We start from the raw sequence: 14761 nt of genomic DNA, 5'->3' as shown, positions 1-14761 counted from the left end.
GGAGCTGGAGGTACCACCCAGCGCGGGCAGGATGTGGGCCATGATAGAGGGAGAGTCTGGTGGAGAAAAAGGAGACAAATGGCTCTTCCCAAGGGAGAGAGGGTCTTTATTAACCACCCGGCAGAGGGTGAGGAACCGAGTGAGGATGAAGGACCAGGTCAGGGTGAGGAACCCACCACAGTGCCCAGCTGGGGGTTCCCACCCAGGTTGGGATGATGGCTCAGAGCTCACCCTGAGCTGTATCAGGGTCTGCACCTCCCCAGAAGCCCCCTTTGGCCCCTCATTGCATCGGGACTGCGGCCCAGACGCAGCCTGGCTGCCAGTTTAGGAGGGTGCTGTTGGACCTGGCTGTTGCTGGGACATCCCCCTGCCCTGGGGGCTGTCAGTGTGATGGTGACAGAAGAAGGCGAGGAGCAGAAGACGACGTTGTTTCGGGGATGCTGACGTGGAGCACGCACCCTTCTCGACAGGTCCCAGCGCTATGAATCCCCTCAGCCCCCTATCCCCTGTGTGTGGGAGCTGTGGGAGGGTCCTCCTGAGCCATGGTGGGGGCTTGGCATGGCAATGGGGTCCTCCTAAGACATGGTCTGGGCTTGGCATGGCAATGGAGTCCTCCTGAGCCATGGTCTGGGCTTGGCATGGCAATGGGGTCCTCCTGAGCCATGGTGGGGGCTTGGCATGGCAATGGGGTCCTCCTAAGCCATGGTCTGGGCTTGGCACGGCAATGGGGTCCTCCTGAGCCGTGGTGGGGGCTTGACACGGCAATGGGGTCCTCCTGAGCCACGGGCTCGGCACAGCAGCCAGCGCTGGCCGGTGCCGCGGTTGCTGGCTCAGGGGTGCCGCTGCCACAGGGAGATGTGCTCCTGGGCTGCGACGGGATGAGGAAAGTCAGTGTCTCCCCCACCGGGGAGGACCTAGGGGTCTGGGCAGGGCTGGCAGCGGGGCACAGACCCGGCAGAGCCGGGGGCCAGCACCACCAGGGCTTGGCAACCCCCAGGAAGGTGCAGGAGGACTCCTGGCTGCTCACTCACCAAACTGGCAGATGTACCGGTTTCGGGTCTTGCAGCGCTGGTCGTTCCAGTTGAAGGCGGCTGCCGCTTGCATCTCCACGCAGTTCCCAAACCTGTGTCCCAGCAGGAAGGCGGTGAGGCCGGCCAGCGCGGTGGCATGGTGGTGACACCCTGCAGAGGGTCGGGTGTCCCCTGGACCCAGCGGGCACTTACCCCTGGTTGTCCGGCTGCCCGAAAGCGAAGCTGGTGAAGGAGGACGGCTCGCCCACGTCCCAGCGGAAGGAAGCCTTGGACGTCTTGTAGGTGAGACCTGGGGGGAGCGGGAGGTGGGGTGGCACGTCCGCCCGCACCTCGGGCACGTCACGCCCTGCCCGCCGCCGTCACTCACCGATCCAGAAGTTCCCGGTCTCGAAATCGGTGTCTGTCACCCTGTTACCAGTCTCCAAGCGGCTGAGGTAGAAAGCCAGGATGTCCTGGACCTTCTGGTTTCCAATCTGGGCCAGCATCGCCCCTTTCTCCTGCGGGGAAGGGAGCGTGTCAGCCCCAAACACGTGGCCCAGTCCCACTCCAGGTGGCAGAGACATGCGTAGGGGGTGGGGTGGCTGTGATCCCGGGTGGCATTTTTCAGCTGCAAAGGGATGCCCGGAGCATCCCGAGGGCTCACCTGGCACTTGATTTTCGCCCCGTAGTAAGTGTCGGCCTCGGGGGACACCATGAAGCAGTCGCCGTCTATCTGCACGTCGCAGGCGTGGAAAGGGAACCGAATCTTCGCTGGGGGCACAGGCAGGTGCGAGTGGGTCCCTGTGCCGGCAGAGCCGGGTCCGCCAGAGGACCCTTAGCCCCCGCTCCGGGGGTCCCTGCCCGCAGGTCCCTGCCGTGCCCCCGAAGGTGCCGCCCCGGCGCAGACTCACCGCCGCACTCGGCGCCGCTGTAGCCCACGTCGCAGAGGCAGGAGCACTCCTCCTTCCTGAACTTTCCGTGGAGGCACTGCCCGCTGCACCTCACTGCGGGCAAAAGCGCTGCCTGAGCTGGCGGGGGGCTCGGCAGCCCCTGCCCGCCCCAGCCCCGCTCACGCTGCGCAGCGGAATGCTGCGCTGAGTTGCCCGTGCGGCACCGGCCACGCACACCTGTGCGGAGCTGATGTGGCACACGGATGGGCTGCACCACTGCGTGCTTGCGGGCACCGAGCGGACGGTGAATGCTGCACCGGCCGTGCCCATGCATGCACTGCGCTGCCCCTGTGCATGCATGTGCTGCACTGACCTTGTGCACGCATGCACTGCACCAGCCACGCACACACACGCGGTGCGCTGACCCCACACGTGCATGTAGTGCACTGTCCACGCACACGCCTGCGCTGCACCTACCCTGTGCATGCATACGCTGCACTGGCCGTGCACGCACATGCGCTGCGCCCACCCTATGCATGCGTGCCCTGCACCGGCCACGCACATGCATTTCGGGAGGCAGGGGTGGCGTGGGTGCCCCTCTCACCTTGGCAGTACCTGCCCGTGTAGCCGGGGGGACAGGCGCACTGGCAGCTGCTCATGTCGAGGCGCCCGCCGTTCCTGCAGCTCATGCGACACGGGTTCCTGGGCACCTCTGGGCACAGCAGAGATGCAGCGCAGGCGTCAAGGGCTGCGGCATGGCCGGGTCGGCGGGGGAGCCGGGATGGGGGGGATGGCGTGGCAGAGACTCACCGCAGAGCCCGCCGCCGTGGTCCCAGGACTTGAAGCAGCCGGAGAGGCCGGCAGTGCAGAGGGAGCACCAGGGCCCCTGCTTGTAGGGCAGGACGGGCGTCCCCGCCACCTCCCAGTTGCCCCTGCGGCCACAGGCAGCTGGAGGTGGCTACCCCGCCTGGCCCCGCCCCACACAGCCAGGCCACGCCCCTGCCTGGTGTTAGACCCCCGCCCACACAACCCGGCACCGCCCACTCTCTGAGCACAGCCCCGCCCACTTCCACACTGCAGCCCCGCCCATATAGCCCAGCCCCGCCCACTCCCAGAGTACAGCTCCGCCCACAGCACCCCCGACAGGGCAAGGCCCCGCCCACACCCCTCACCACACACCCCCATAGGCCCTCCCAGACACACCCCTGTGGAGACCCCGCCCACACCCGGGGGAGGGTCTGCCCCAGCCCCGCCCACCACAGGGCCATCGCACCCTGCTGCCCATTGACAACCCACCCACACTCCCCAGCCCCGCCCCTTCCCGCTCAGGCCCCGCCCCCCCCGCAGCCCCTTACCCCGGGGAGTAGGCGCAGGCGAAGGCTTCGCTGGGGCCATGGCCGCCGGTGCAGAGGTGCCGGCCGCAGCCCAGCCGCCCCGCCGTGGCCCACACCAGCTGCGGGAGAGCATGTGTCACCCCTGTCCCCAACCCTCCGGACCCCCCCTGGGCCCCGCTCAACCTCCCCCTGCCCACCTGGGTGTAATGGTGGCAGGTGGCATTCCCGGCGCAGCGCCCCGTCCTGTAGTCGTAGCGTCGGCTCTCGGCGAACCAGCGCTCCAGCACGGCCCCGAAGCCCCCGGCGCCCGCCGGCAGCAGGGACTCGCTCCAGCCCAGCTGTGGGGCCGGTGGCGGAGCGGGGCTCCGCAGGCAGCTGGCCGCCCGTGCCCCCGCCAGCCGCCCCAGCTCCTCGCTCCACTCCTGTGGGGGACATCAGAGGATCGGCATGGGGGATGCTGCAAGGGACCCCGGGAGACCAATCTTGGTGTGCGCAGGTGTGGGGTGATTGAGGGACATCAGAGGGACATCACAGGATGTGGGAGACACCGAGGAATCAGCCCTGCCCTTGGTTTGTGCAGGTGTGGGGTGACTGAGGGACATGGAAGGCAATCACGGGACGTGGGGGACCCCAGAGGGGATCAGCCCTGACTTTGGTCTGCGCAGGTGTGGGGTGATTGAGGGACATCATGGGACATGAAAGATGCCACGGAACCAGGCCTGCCCTTGGTTTGTGCAGGTGTGGGGTGATTGAGGGACATCAGAGGGACATCATGGGACGTGGGGAACCCCACAAGGGGCCAGCCCTGCCCTTTGTTTGTGCAGGGATGCAGTGATGGGGGGACCATCACAGGACATGGGGGACCCCAGAGGGGACCAGCCCTGACTTTGTGTGCGCAGGTGTGGGGTGATCAGGAGACATCAGAGGGATGTAGGGGATCCCCCAAGGGACCAGCTCTGCCCTTGGTTTGTGCAGGTGTGGGGTGATTGAGGGACTTCAAAGGGTCATCATGGGACATGGAGTATGCTGCAAGGAACCCCAGAGGACCAGCCTTGCCCTTGGTTTGTGCAGGTGTGGGGTGATTGAGGGACATGGGCTGGGGGGGACCCCACAGGGGACCAGCCCTGCCCTTGGTTTGTGCAGGTGTGGGGTGACTGAGGGACATCAAAGGGTCATCATGGGACATGGAGGATGCTGCAAGGGACCCTACGGGACCAGCCTTGCTCTTGGTGTGTGCAGGTATGGGGTGATAGAGGGACATGGAGGGCAATCACGGGACATGGGGGACCCCACAGGAGACCAGCCGTGCCCTTCGTGTGCGCAGGTGTGGGGTGGTTGGGGCCATCATGGGATGTTGGGGACACCACAGAGGACCCCAAGGGACCAGCCTTGTCCTTGGCATGCACAGGTGCGTGGTGACTGAGGGACATTGATGGGCCATCATGGGACATGGGGGTCCCCACTAAGGTCTGTCCCCAAGGGACCAGCCCTGTCCTTGGCGTGTGCAGGTGTGGGGTGATCAGGGGACATCAGAGGGGCATGGGGAACCCCACAAGGGACCCCGAGGGACCATCCCTGCCTTTGGTGTGCGCTGGGTCTGGCAGTGCCAGTGGTGGCATGTCCTTCCCTAGGAGCCAGCTCTTCTGCTTCGTTAGCTTGTTAACGAACTACTGTGTAGCACCCACGGGCTGCCCCTCTCCCTGGGCATGGGGTGGGAGGTGGATGGGACATCTAAAGTTTGGGGGGGGGGGGGGGGACACCACACAACACCTAAGGGTGGGGGGCTCACCAGCTTCTGCATGTTGGCGGCGGGGGGTTGCACTTTGCTCCTCAGCTTGTTGTGCAGCGAGAGCACCAGGAAGGTCTCCTTCATGCTGAGAACTTTGGGGGGGGGGACAGCAGGGGCTGAGGCTGGGGCCAAAGAGGCCATGGGGTCCAAGTGCCTTCCCCGTATCCCCGGCTGCAGCCAGACCCTTCAGGGGGGCCCCACGGCCCCATGGCCCCCCGAAGGGTCCGGCCGCAGCCGGGGATACGGGGAAGGCACCCGAGTCTCCATGGAGACTCGAGGGGAGAGAAGAAAGCGCTTTTGGGCTGGGAGCACAAAAGGGGCAGGGGCTGAGGGGGGGGGGGACAAGCCCGCTGAGCCCCCGTCTCGCACGGGTGGGCTGAGACTGCCAGGAATGTGCCCACTCCCCCCCCCCCTCCCCTCGCCTCTGTCCTACTAGCACCCAGACCCCACTGGGCTGGACCCATCACTGGCCCCAGGATCCCCCTCCCCAGCCCTATCCTATCGCTAGCCCTGGGATCAACCCCTCCCCAGCCCCATCCCATCACCAACTCCATCCCATCACCAACTCCATCACATCCCCAGCCTCAACCCCCCCCCCTCCATCCCATCACTAGCCCTGTCCCATCACCAGCTCCACCTCTGCCCCAGCACCCTCCCATCACCAGCTCCATCCCATCACCTGCCCCAGCCCCCCCAACCCCATCCCATCACCAGCTCCAGAGCCCCCCCAGCTCCATCGCATCCCCAGCCTCAGCCCCCCCCAACCCCATCCCATCATTAGCTCCATCCCATCACCAGCTGCAGAGCCCCCCCAGCTCTATCCCATCACCAGCCCCAGACCCCCCCCCCAGCCCCATCCTACCACCAGCCTCAGCCCCCCCAAGCCCCATCCCATCACCAGCTCCATCCCATTACCAGCCCCAGCCCCATCCCACCACCAGTCTCAGCCCCCCCAAGCTCCATCCCATCACCAGCCCCCGTCACCCAAGACCCCTATTGCCCCCCATCGCCCACCCAGCCCCCTGCCCGCCTGTCCTGGCCCTAGAGAATGGTGCTCAGGGTGCACCCACCCAAACCAGTTGCCCCCCCAGCTCTGCTGCTGGCAGAAACACCCCCGCCAGCCCCTCTCCCGGTTACCTCCTGGAGCCAGCGCGGACAACTTCTCCGGAGCATCCGACCCCGTCTCGCCCACCCTCCACGCCAGGAGGTTGCAAACCAGCAGCGCCAAGAGCTTCATGCGGGTGGCTGGGATTGGGGTGGGGGGACACACACACACCAGAACCCCACGGCTGCGGAGGGAGGATTCGGGAGAGACGAGCCACCCCGCAGCAGCGCTGGCGTCGGGGCGAGCTCGGCCGCGCGCTCCTGTGTGCTTGTGCGTGTGTGTGGGGGGTGTGTGTGTGTGTGTCTGGTTGAAGGATTTGATCCTATTCAGGAGTCCAGACAGGCACCGCTGGTCAGCTCGAACAAAAGGTTGATGGGTGAGTAATAGCGCTGTCAAAACAGTTGCTCGCTGGGGAGAACTCCGGCAGACCGACTCCCGGGATGCCCCGCAGCGGGGTCGGCCCCCCGTACACTGCCCCAACCCCGTTGCCGAACCGGGGTCAGGATGGGGAGACAGGCAGGAGCGGGGATCCCAAGCGGTACCCACTTTGGGGTGCCAGGAGATTGGATACTAAGGGTTCGGGGGGCTAACGGGGGGCCCCCTCCCCCTGCTCTGCTGCCAGTTTTCCTCCTGCCCCATGAATTAAACATGCCGGGGAGGTAACACACACCGCCACGGGGCATGAAGCCAAATACCCGCTCCGGCGAGCTGGGCAGCGTGGTTACGGGGTGGGAGGATGCGAGGGCCGGGGGGCCGGCGGTGGGAGAGATGCTGGGCTGGTGTGGTGGTGGTGGTGGTGGTGGGGGACGACATGTCTCAGCAGGCGTTTGGGGTCGGGTGGGGGTCCCAGAGCCCGCGCTGCTCAGGGGGCTCAGAAGCACCCTGATGGCTCTGCTCCAGCACAGGGGTCCCAGCAGCCATGCCGGGGGGGGGGCTATGGGGGGCTCCCCCAGCACAGAGCAGATGTCTGGGCTTCAGATCACCGTGCTCGGGGGTGGCTGGGGGACAGGCACACGCTGCCATGCCCTTTCTTCTGGGCTGTCACAGGTGGGAGGGACTGGGAGCATCCCCCCCTAACCCCAGCTATCGGGGAGTCATCAGCAGAAATTCAGCTTGGAGTGCCTTCAGTTCCCGCACCCTGAGCCAAACCCTAACCCTGGCCCAAACCCTGGCCCTAATGCCAATGCCAACCCCAACCCTCATCCAAACCCTCCTGTTCGGATGGACCTGAACCTTTGGCACTGGTCCTAACACGAGCCTTAACCCTAACCCTAATACAAAACCTGACCTTAGCACTAATCCCAATCCTAACTCCAATCCTAAATCCAACTCCAATCCTAAATCCAACTCCAACCCTAAATCCAACCCCAACCCTAAATCCAACTCCAACCCTAAATTGCACCCTAAATCCAACCCCAAACCTAAATCCAACCCTAACCCCAAATCCAACCCTAAATCCAACCCTAACTCCAACCCCAGCCCTAAATCCAACCCTAAATCCAAGACCAACCCTAACTCCAACCCCAATGTTAGCCCTAATATTAAGCCTGACCCTAATGTTCATGCTGACCCTAATGCCATCCTGCACTCCAACTCTAGGCTACAGCGGACCCCTGGGGTCCCCCTCTATGCTCCAGCTGTGGCTGAGCTCACCCCAGAAAAGCTGTGCCGAGGCCAGCGGCACTGCCAGGCTGCCATCTCTCGGCAGCCCCAGCCCCACCGGAGAGCCGGACCCCGTCGCCGACCCTAAATCCGTTCCTTTTCCCAGGAGACTTTCCCATGCTTAGCAAACGCACGGGATTAGCCTCATCCTGCACCCCCCAGCGTGCCGGGGAGCCCCGGAGCTGTGGGCTGGCCCTGGGGGGAGCCCGGCACTGCCGGTACTGCGGTGGGTGCCGTGACAGCCACCGCCTGGCCCCGGCATCTGCTGGCCCTGTGACATGAAAGGCCCCAAAGCCTCTGATGTGCGGCGAGGGAAGGGAAGGGAAGGGAGAGGCTGGCGCCAGTGCCAAGGGGAAACTTTCCTACGCCTCGGCCTCGGCCAGGGGAAAAACCAACAAACACACAGGCACGCGCCGCGGATAAATCCCGGCGAGCGCAGGAGCGCGGCTGCGAGCGAGCCCGGGCAGAACCGGAGCGCCGGCGTCTCGTCCCTGCAGCCTGCGCGGCCGGAGCCAGCCCCGGCGCGATGCTCCTCATCCCGCTGCCAGCCTGGCTGGCCCTGGGCATCCTGCAGCTGCCCCTCGGCAGCGCCCAGGTAAGGACCCTCGGGTCCCTTCTCCAGCTCCCTTGCGGACACCTCAGCACCCACCTCGTGCTCCCCAGCGCCCTCCGACCGCCCTGGGGTGGGGGGTACAGCACGGCCACAGCGTCCATGGGGCTGCCCAGGGCCGGGGGGGGGTGGCGGTGGGGCTTTTTGCAGCAGCGAGATGATGCTAAACCCACCCGGGGCATCCGAGTGCCAGGGCAGGACCGGGCGGAGGGGCTGAGGCTGGAGCAGATACGGAGGCAGGGGAAGACCCCGCACTGGGATGGCGAGGAAGGGGGTTTGCCCACGGTGGGGCATCCAAACCAACCCCAAATACGCTGCCTGCTTGGGAGGGTCCCCTCCCTCCCCCCCGGGGCTGCGGCAGGGTGGCGAGGGAGCCCGGCGGGTGACGGGGATGTCCTTGCGTCCCCCCCAGGAGTGCCTGAGCCAGCAGCAGGCGCTCGGGGCGGTGCGGCAGATGCAGAAGCTGCTGGCGGCGCAGGAGGCTGCCCAGCTGCGGGGTATACGCGGGCTCCGGCAGCAGCTCTCCGTCCTCCAGAGCCGCCTCCAGAGACAGGCCACCAAACGCAACGGTAACCCCGGCCGGGTCACCACCGCGGCGGGGGTGACATCCCCACGGGGGCCAGCTCAGACCCCCGGCGAGCAGCCTGGGCAAGGGAACCCCCAGCTCCTTGCCGGGGCTGGCATTGGCTCCAGCCTGGCGATGTCCGTCCTCACTTGTGTCTGTCTGTCCGCAGAGACCTGTCCACAGCTGGCGGTGCCCCTGAACGGACGGATGCTGGGCCGGAGCGTGCGGGTGGGCCACGACGTTCACTTTGTCTGCGACGCCGGCTTTCGGCTGGTGGGCTCGGAGACGCGCACCTGCCGGCAGGACCGCACGTGGAGCGGCACCCAGCCCTTCTGCAGAAGTGAAGTGGAGCGGGGTCGGGGCGTCACGGGCTCAGCCCTGCCCGGGGGCTCCTCCGTCACCCCGAGCTGTGGGGTCCCATCGCTCCGCTCCCCCGGCTGCGGGGAGAGCAGCCCAGGGGCTGCAGCAATGGGTGGCAGGATGGGGCGCGGACGGGCTTCTGCAGCTGGTGTTCATCTGCTCCTTCTCCCCAGGTATCGATGACTGCTCCAGCAACCCATGTGCCAATGGAGGGACCTGCGTGGACGGCAACCAGAGCTACACGTGCCTCTGCGGCCGGGGCTGGTCAGGCCCCAGCTGCCAGAGCCCCATCTATGCCTGTAGGTGCCTGGGTTTGGGCTGCGGAGGACGGGGATGCTCACGGGGACAGCAGCCGGCCACGCTGCACCCGTCTCCCCGTGGTCCCCCGGAACCTCACCCCCCACCCATCTCCTGGTGCCCCCCACCCCGGCGGTGACACCCACTCCTCCCCGCAGACTGGGTGACGCTGAGCAACGCCTCCTTCAGCCGCCAGCCCCGCTGTGCCGAGGGCCGCCCGGGCTCCCGGCGCTGCAGCTGCGACACCGGCTTCCAGATGCGGGCCGGCGGCGTGTGCCACGGTAAAAGGAGGGTGAGGATGGTGGAATGGGGAGAGGCGAGGAGGGTGGGGGGTGGAAACTGAGGCTCGGTGTCGACGGGAGCCCCGGCCATGCACCGCTCTGTCCCCTCAGACGTGGACGAGTGCCAGCTCTTCCAGTCCAGCCCCCAGACCCGGCTCTGCCTCCACGACTGCCTTAACCTCCCCGGCTCCTACCGCTGCCTCTGCCCCCCTGGCTACCTGCTCCACGCCAACCGCAACGCCTGTGAGGGTAAGAGCGGTGGGTGCAGGGCAGGGAGCATCCCGCAGGACCAGAGGTGCGGTGGGGGACGGCCCCGCTCACCCCGTGTCACTGCCGCAGACGTAGACGAGTGCGCCGGGAAGCAGCACAACTGCACCCAGGGCGACCTCTGCATCAACACCTTTGGGGGCCACCGCTGCGTGCGCCCCAAGTGCCCCCCGCCGCGCCACAACACCAGCTACGTCAAGACCTCTGCCTTGTGAGTACTGCGCGTGGCTCAGGCTGCATCGTGCCTTCTCCCCCAGGCAACAGGTCCTATATGTGCCCTGGGGGACCGTATCGTGTCACCCAGGGGCAGCAAGGGAGAGTGTCAGCCAAATTGCCACGTGGGATGTGCTTGGCACGCTCCCCCATGCCCCTTGCCAAAGGTCTCTAGTGGTGTGGGTGGCAGCACCCCAATACATGAAGGTTTTATCCAGGACCCTGACCCCCCCAGAGCCCCAGCCAGGGGAAAACGATGCTGTTTTCCCTCTGCTGCACATCCCCACGGTGCCATCGGCTGCCATCCTGCAGGCAAACCCCCCCGGTCCTGCTCATGAGACTGAACCGCTTTGTGGCTGAGCACAAGTGACCCCAGATAAAGGATATAGGGAAAAATTTCTTCACAGAAAGGGTTCCCAAGCATTGGAAAAGGCTGCCCAGGGAAGTGGCTGTCTCCATCCCTGGGGGTATTTAAAAGACATGTAGACATGGTGCTGAGGGACACAGTTTAGTGGCAACTTGGCAGTTCTGGGTTAACAGTCGGACAAAATGATCTTAAAGGTCTCTTCCAACCTAAATGATTCTATGATTCTAAGAGGAGGAGCATCCCTGCTCCAGCCCGGGGATGTTGCTCTGCAGGAGGCACGTCTGGCTCCATCCCTGGCCTCCAGCTGGGACTGTGGTACCCCTGGTCCCAGCCTCAGAGCATGACCAAGGGCTGTGTCCCTGCAAGGCACAGTGTCTGCCTGGCAGAGGCAGGGATGGGACGGAGATCCGAGGCCAGGCAGGCTCAGATGTGGCTGCCTTGGGTTGCTGTGCTGCAGGACCAGCGGTGGGGCTGGAGATGCTGCCTGCAGCATGGGCTAGGCTTGTTTGCAAGGATGCAGGCAGCTCCCTGAGAGCCAAACCATGGCGCTGAGCGGTGGCACCCCTTCTCTCCTGGCAGCCAGTGCGAGAGGAACCCCTGCCCCATGGAGAGCCGAGCCTGCCGCCTGGCCGCCACCTCCATCTCCTTCCACTACCTGCCGCTCCAGGCCAACCGCACTGTGCCCCATGTCCTCTTCAAGATGTCCACCACCCGCTTTGTGGGCGACAGCCTGCGCTTCACCATCATGGGTGGCCGGGGGCAGGGGGTCTTCGCTGTGCGGCGCTCCGACCGGCAGACGGGAGAGCTGGTGCTCACCAGCCCCGTGGCAGGGCCGGCCACGCTGGAGGTGGAGCTGGAGATGAGCGAGTTCTCCCACAAAGTCCTCCTGGGCAAGCACATCTTCAAGGTCACAGCCTTTGTGTCGCCATATGAGTTTTGACCCCCTTTGGAGGCGGGTGTGGGGCCGAGCCAGGGTGTCTCCTGGGGAGTGATGGAGTGGGTGCAGCTCAGTGACCCCAATTCTTGTCCCGCTGGGGACATCCCTCTCCCGCAATGCTTGCTCATGGCTGGTAGGGTGAAGCCACCACAGCAGAAAGGGTGCCTGTGGCAAAGGCTGCAAGGAAAACCCAAGGGGCTGCACTTCGTATTGCTCTGCAGGCAGGGGGGACCAGCATGGGGGTCCCTGCCTCTGCCATCCCCCTCCCCTATGCCCGCAGGGCACACAGAGGGACACGGCAGAGCGAGCCAACGGCACGTGGCGCGCAGGTCTGGCTCCTTGTATCTTTTAACCTCTAATAAAAGAAAAGCGGCTGCAGTAAGGTTTTCCTCCTCGCTCTGTGCCTGCTGCATGGGAGCAGCCCCACAGGCAAGGCTCCCGGGGACAGCTGGGGGCTGTGGTCATGGCAGGGTCCCCTCGCAGAGCTCAGGGTACCAGTAGAGCTGTCAAGCCCACCCAGGATCACGCAGCGTCCCTGTTCCTCCCAGTGCCACTAATCCCAGGGGCCACGGTGGACATCCATGCCGTGCAGGGCTGGGAGATGGGCTGGACACACTGGCCTGCGCGTCCTGCACAACCAAGGCTTGTCCCCAGCCCCTTCGGCAGGTGCCAGGGAAGAACAGAGGCTGCTCCCTGGCATCAGGCGAGCAGGGCACGGCGACCGGGGACCACGCTTCCTTGCAGCCAGGAGGCTTCCCTCCCTGGCAGGAGATGGACAAAGCCGCAGCTCGCCGAGCGCTCGAGCTGTTCCCCTGCTCCCGACTCGAGGAGGGTGGGCAGTGAGGACAAAAGGGGTGCAGCACCCCCTTAACACTCCTTGGGCAACCCCCTGCCACCACCAGCATGGCCAGAGCCCTGCGCAGGGAGAACCGCCGGCAGCCGGAGGTTGAAAAGGTGACAGGGGCCTTTGGGGACAGCAAGTGAAGGACACGCTGCCCCGGGACAACCCTTCCCTCCGCACACACAGAAGCCTTCTTAGGTGAGTGTCCGGCTGGCCCGTGCCAGTGCCCCCATGCACAAAGCAGCCGCTGTGTGCAGACCGCAGGCGGCTCATAAAGACCTCCTTATGCGGCCGCTGCCGGCGCTGCCGCCGTCTCTGCTCGCCAGCTGCCGGGGCTCGGCACGGCCGCTTCGCTGGAGGAGGAGGAGGACAGCGGGGCTGCGGGCTGGGCTGGCAGGGATGGCCGTGCTGCCTCAGGAGAATCCGTAACTGGCCTGTGCCCACCGCGGGGAGAGGCCGGGATGTGAAGCGGAGCATCACAAGGGCAGATATTTATCGCCGTGAGCGAGGCGTCCCAGCCAAATTGGGCAGACCCAAATGTGGTTTTGCACAGGGTTCTTTATACCCTTCAAACACTGGTGGGATGGAGGGCACCCTCAGCACGTGTGTCGATGACGCAAAGCTGCGTGGAGCGGTTGACGTGCTTGAAGGAGGGGATGCCATCCAGAGGGACCTGGCCAGGATTGAGAGATGGGCTTGTGTGCACCTCATGAAATTCAACAAGGCCAAGTGGAAGGTCCTGCGGGTGGGCTGGGGCAAGCATAGCTCCAGGCTGGGGGGGAATGGCTGGAGAGCAGCCCTGAGGAGAGGGACTTGGGGGTGGTGGGGGATGAGAAGCTCAACACGAGCCGCAGTGTGCGCTGGCAGCCCAGAAAGCCCCCGGCACCCCGGGCTGCATCCCCCGCAGCGTGGCCAGCAGGGCGGGGGGAGATTGTGCCCCTCTGCTGCGCTCTGCTCTGGGGAAACCCCCCCGCAGTGCTGCCTCCAGCTCGGGGGGTCCCCACAGCAGAAGGACACGGAGCTGTTGTGTTGGAGCGGGGCCAGAGGAGGCCCTGGAGATGCTGGGAGGGCTGGAGCCCCTCTGCTGGGAGGACAGGCTGGGAGAGTTGGGAGGGTTCAGCCTGGAGGATGCCCCCATCCCCGTCGCTGGGCTTTCTCCGGGTGTGGGGCCCTCGCTGGGCCCGCAGGCCCCGTGCCCGAGGCTTGTGGGCCCAGCGAAGACCCCACACCCGTGTCCGTGTCCACCCCGCAGCCGCCATTTCGCGCCCGGGGTATTTTGTCCCCTTCGCCCCGCCGTAGCCCCGGCCGTTACCATGGCGACGGGCCCAGCGGCCTGAGGCGGCGGGAGCTGCCGCCACGGCCTCAGCTGGAGGCCCCGTTTCCCGCCGGGGCATGAGGCGGGGACGGGGCCGCTCTCAACCTCCTCTGCGGGGAGAAGGTGAGGAAAAGGCGGTGGGGGAGCCGAGGGAGGGGGTTACCCGGGCCCTCCCCAGGAGCGGAGTCCCGGGATCCCGGCCCGTACGGCCCCGGGGGGTACCGGTTGGTGCTTCCTATTGCCCAGCGCTTGGCTGAACATCCGAAGGGGAGAACCTGATAACTCCCGGCGAACTAGTATAGTTAACAACCAGCGTCAAGTCAGTTACCTCTTCCTCAGTCTATGGTGACCGAGTAAGCCCTGATGGTGGCTTCATACTCTGCTTTTTGTATTCAGTGTTTACTGCAGCTGCATAGGACTGAGTGGCGGGTGTAGGTGTCTCCTGTGAGGACAGGCTGAGAGAGCTGGGGGTGTTCAGCCTGGAGAAAAGAAGGCTCTGGGGAGACCTGAGAGCCCCTTCCAGTGCCTAAAGGGGCTCCAGGAGAGCTGGGGAGGGACTCTGGATCAGGGAGGGGAGCCATAGGACGAGGGGGAATGGTTTTACACTGGAAGAGGGGAAATTTAGATGAGATATGAGGAAGAAATTCTTTGCTGTGAGGGTGGTGAGCCCCTGGCGCAGGTTGCCCTGAGAAGCAGTGGCTGCCCCATCCCTGGAGGTGTTCAAGGCCGGGTTGGACAGGGCTTGGAGCAACCTGGGCTGGGGGGAGGTGTCCCTGCCCAGGGCAGGGGGTTGGAACTAGATTATCTTTAAGGTCCCTTCCAACCCAAACCATTCTGTGATTCTATGATTCTATACTCACAGCGCAGGGCACCCCGTATGGAAGGGGATATGGTGTACCCTCGAGTCCCTTCACATCT

General features: G+C 65.3%; 2 protein-coding genes across 2 annotated transcripts; one reads left to right on the top strand and one right to left on the bottom strand.

Annotated features, from left to right (window-relative positions):
- Positions 1 to 830: 830 nt before the first annotated feature.
- On the bottom strand, positions 831 to 6260 carry LOC309676865 (C-type lectin domain family 18 member A-like; the record flags this gene model as incomplete). Its single annotated transcript, XM_082489516.1, has 12 exons — positions 831 to 868; positions 1032 to 1123; positions 1224 to 1320; positions 1399 to 1528; positions 1675 to 1781; positions 1922 to 2014; positions 2505 to 2612; positions 2711 to 2832; positions 3256 to 3353; positions 3432 to 3656; positions 5024 to 5115; positions 6161 to 6260. 12 exons carry the CDS (start codon positions 6258 to 6260, stop codon positions 831 to 833), a joined length of 1302 nt encoding a protein of 433 aa, XP_082345642.1.
- Positions 6261 to 8316: 2056 nt separating this feature from the next.
- On the top strand, positions 8317 to 11690 carry LOC309676979 (fibulin-7-like; the record flags this gene model as incomplete). Its single annotated transcript, XM_082489645.1, has 8 exons — positions 8317 to 8385; positions 8813 to 8969; positions 9135 to 9305; positions 9499 to 9624; positions 9781 to 9903; positions 10015 to 10152; positions 10243 to 10381; positions 11330 to 11690. The coding sequence occupies 8 exons, from the start codon at positions 8317 to 8319 to the stop codon at positions 11688 to 11690; spliced, it is 1284 nt and encodes a 427-aa protein (XP_082345771.1).
- Between the last annotated feature and the right edge of the window lie 3071 nt (positions 11691 to 14761).

Source organism: Vanellus vanellus (genome assembly GCF_965231255.1).
Source record: "Vanellus vanellus genome assembly, chromosome: 12".
Classification (NCBI taxonomy): Eukaryota; Metazoa; Chordata; class Aves; order Charadriiformes; family Charadriidae; genus Vanellus; species Vanellus vanellus.
The sequence above is the reverse complement of the archived record's forward strand: the minus strand, read 5'-3'. Positions and strand labels throughout refer to the sequence as shown.